Source organism: Sinocyclocheilus rhinocerous, unplaced genomic scaffold (genome assembly GCF_001515625.1).
Source record: "Sinocyclocheilus rhinocerous isolate Xijiao unplaced genomic scaffold, SAMN03320098_v1.1 scaffold3144, whole genome shotgun sequence".
Taxonomy (NCBI): domain Eukaryota; kingdom Metazoa; phylum Chordata; class Actinopteri; order Cypriniformes; family Cyprinidae; genus Sinocyclocheilus; species Sinocyclocheilus rhinocerous.
The window spans coordinates 201,702-205,454 of record NW_015624539.1 but is presented as its reverse complement, the minus strand read 5'-3'; the positions used below and the strand labels follow the sequence as shown (position 1 = coordinate 205,454).

The 3,753-nt window shown below is 38.6% G+C and overlaps 1 protein-coding gene across 1 annotated transcript in view; it reads left to right on the top strand.

The window, feature by feature from the left end:
- Positions 1-646: 646 nt before the first annotated feature.
- The window catches only part of dhx36 (DEAH (Asp-Glu-Ala-His) box polypeptide 36), a 29,798-nt gene continuing 26,691 nt past the window's right edge, over positions 647-3,753 (top strand). Inside the window, exons 1-6 of the mRNA XM_016553503.1 lie at positions 647-1,124; positions 1,547-1,686; positions 1,804-2,041; positions 2,124-2,162; positions 2,344-2,514; positions 2,955-3,034. Of these exons, the coding sequence (XP_016408989.1) occupies positions 855-1,124; positions 1,547-1,686; positions 1,804-2,041; positions 2,124-2,162; positions 2,344-2,514; positions 2,955-3,034 (938 nt within the window). The 5' untranslated portion in view covers positions 647-854. The remainder of the gene's footprint in view (positions 1,125-1,546; positions 1,687-1,803; positions 2,042-2,123; positions 2,163-2,343; positions 2,515-2,954; positions 3,035-3,753) is intronic.

The following is a 3,753-nucleotide window of genomic DNA, read 5'->3' as shown; positions in this document are numbered from 1 at the left end:
CTGTGATTTTGTGTACTACAGTTGACCGAAAAGTTGCTTATATTCCTTATAGAAATTACAAAACCATGTTAGATACAATCAGGGACATGTGACCAATAAGAAAACAATGAATTTATAATTCCTAATGAATTTATCAAATAAATTCATTAGGAAACCATTCTAACATATACAAATTTGTCTGTGACAGGGCCTGACATTTTAGGGGTGAAATGCGTATAAAAATGTATTTATTTCAATCATAAAAACATGCTGAGATGGCACGAATCACGTTATGTGTTTCATATAGATTAATATGTCCTCCATATGACGTTCAGATTTAAGAATAAGATATTTTTTTTCACCCAAGATTTTTACAAGTGGAAATGTACGTTTCTGGTAGAATGTCCCACATACTGTAAATACATGCTTACTTACTGTTGGCTAGTTTTGGCCACTTTTCTGCTGCTCAGACTGGGAGACCAGTTAAAACTAAGAATTGAGAAAATGATCAAACAAGATTACGTCTATTTTTTATAGGCCTACCTCAAGTCTATATATAATTGATCAGGATTTGGGAGAGGAGGGGAAATTCAAGCCAGCCGCTCTGCTTGGAATTTTGATTTACAGCGCATGCGCAGCCAGCACCAATCGCACACCAAAACGTCATTATTAGTCGCCTCGGCTAAAACCTGTTCGTCATATATGTACGACAGTACAGATATTTGAGAAAGTAACGTTATGTTGGGATGTAGTACGGAGTAATAAATGACATTCAGTGGCATCTTAAGACTTTATCATCTTTGAACCTGCATCAGAACTACAGCAGCGGCTCTGGTTAATGGGATCGGTGCCCGGTGCTTTATTAGTCCAGCGGCATGAATCATGGGTATGGTAATAGACGTGGTCAGAGAGGAGGGGGTCGGCGTTTCGGAGATGGAGGTTCCAGATGGGATGGAGGGGCTGGATCCAGCGGAGGTGGAGGATACACGAGGAGCTCCGAGTGGGACTCAAGGGAAGAGCGGGGACATGGAGGGGAACGAAGAGGAGGAAGAGGCAAACATCCACCCCATTTGAAGGGTCGAGAAATAGGACTGTGGTATGCCAAGTATGGAGGAATTAAAAGATCTGAGGCAGAGAGGAAATCTGTGAGTAGGAGGCGGTTACAAAGATGACTGATTCTTTTTTATGCAATATAGTTGAATTAGAGTTCTTGGTAATGTGTTCTACAAGATTGCTGTAAGACAGCTACAAATACATTAGTGGCTGACATAATATTGATATTTTTAATACATTTTTATTTATTTATAGCAAATAATAAGTACACAAAATTTCTGAATTTAAATAATAGAAATAATAAAAAATATTTAACCTTATGAAATTAACAATACTGAAGGAGTTCATGTATACTGTACCAACGGACAAAGTCATTTAAAAAAAGTACTAAAAGAGTTCAGTTTTGTAAGAAATTGATTCTTGAGCACAATTAGTTCAAGTGTTTAAGTAAAAGCCTTTAGATCAAAAGGATTTTTAAGAAAGAGAAAGTCTGAGAATGGTTGTGTCATTTCAGAGGGCTGTTGTTCAGATGGATGAACAACGAGAGCAGCACATTACACAGCTGCTGAACTCTGTCCAGAGAGATGCAGACAGAGACGCGCACCCCTCCACATCTCGGAGCTGGAGGGTGAAGGAGGAGCCCAGTGGCCACAGGTGCAAATACAATATTCTACACTCGTCTGGGTTCACATAGTCACGGAAATCATAGATATATCAAAGAATGATAAAATTGTGTTTTCCAGACTTAACAGAACTGTGTCTGCCTTCCAGTTACTTTGATGGAGATGATCCTCCAGAACCTCAGAACATTGTAAAAGTGCCAAAAATTGAGCCTAAAGAGGAGAAACAGGAGAATGAGGATGAGTTGGGAGCAAGTGTGAAAGAGGAACTTGATGACACTGACCTGGAGTACTTATTCCAAGATGTTGTGCGGATACCCTCCCTGGATGAGGAGCTCAAGAAAGATCTGCAGAAGAAAAAAGATAATGCTAGATACCTTGATATGCTGGTGAGACAGACAGAAATATATTTCACTAAACCTAAACACTTTTGCCTGTGACTTTGCTTTATTGTGGCATTTCCTTTTTCAGAAATTCAGAGAGAAGCTGCCTTCCTATGGGATGAGAGAGGTAAATGTCACCTTTTGTGATTGCTGTTTGTGCTTGTACAGTATCTGTATGTGTATGGATGATATTTTTTCATCTTTTTTTACTCTTTAGTTTTAATGTGAAAAAGCAGTTAGCTGATCACCCAGTGTAAGTTACAGTTTTTAGTTCTCTCATGCCCTTTTCTGTCTTTGTCTTACTGTAGGAGCTGGTTAGGCTAATCAATGCTAACCAGGTACTGGTAATCAGTGGAGAGACTGGCTGTGGGAAGACCACCCAGGTTACTCAGTTCATCCTTGATGACTTCATTGAGAGGGGCATGGGCTCTCTCTGCAGGGTGGTTTGCACACAGCCAAGGCGTATCAGCGCCATATCTGTAAGTGCAAGATACTGTCTGCATATATTTGATCAGAAACACAGTTAAAACCGTAATATTGTGAGTTATTTTTAGAATTTAAAAGAACTGTTTTCTATTTTAATATTTTTTCAGAATGTAATTTATTCCTGCTGATTTGGAAACATTTTTTATTATTATCAATTCTGAAAACAGTTGTGGTGATTCATATTTTTGTGGAAATCGTGATTCATTTTTTTTAGATTCTTTGGTTAATAGAATGCTCAAATGAACAGCATTTATTTGAAATGAAACTCCTTTTCTTTTTTTCTTTTTTGATTAGAGGAAAAAGTAAAGTAAAAAGTTAACACAGCTTATCCCACCCTTCCTACATAATTTCTAGAGTAACTGTGTTCCTACTAAAGTATTTTTCAATTTTTTTTTAAAACGGTGTAAGGTTAAGAGTATGTACTTGTGCTTAGGTTGCAGAGAGGGTGGCTGCAGAACGGGCAGAGTCGGTGGGAGACGGGAAGTCCTGTGGGTATCAGATCCGTCTGCAGTGGTGAGTGAATCAGATCTGCAAGTCATTCTTAATCTTGGAATCACCATCCTGGTTCTAAGGAAGCTATTCTTTTATAGTGTGGCGGTGTAAAGAAATTGCGCCCCTTCCGTGCCCATATAGGGATGTTGAGCAATCAAGCGGAAATAGGGTTGGGAATCTAAAATCGATTCCGATTCCAGAATCGGATACTTAAAGGGTTAGTTCAGTCAAAAATGAAAATTAGGCTGCGTTTCACTCACCCTCAAGTCATCCTAGGTGTATATGACTTTCTTCTTTCAGACGAATCCAGTCGGAGTTGTATTAAAAATTGTCTTTGATCTTTCAAGCTCTATCGTTGTACTCAGAGGGTGTTGCATTCCTTCGGTTCAAAAGACGTGAAATAAAAAGCACCCTTCCACAAAAAAAAGTGTCTCACACGGCTCCGGGGGGTGAACAAAGGCCTCCTTTAGCGAATTGATGCGTTTTTGTAAGAAAAATATCCATATTCAAAACAAGTACTGGGATAAAAGTTTATAGTTCAGATATAAACTCTGATGTGTACGGTAGTGATTAAAATGGAGTAAATCACCTTTTGAAAGTAATTTGACACTTCAAATGAAGATTTATTGATTACATTGGTACGCCAGTAGGTGGCGAAAAGGGGCTGTTAAAATGAATTTGTTTTTTTTCTTCAGAATCATCATGAGAGAACCACAACTTCCATTGGGGGGAAAAAACGG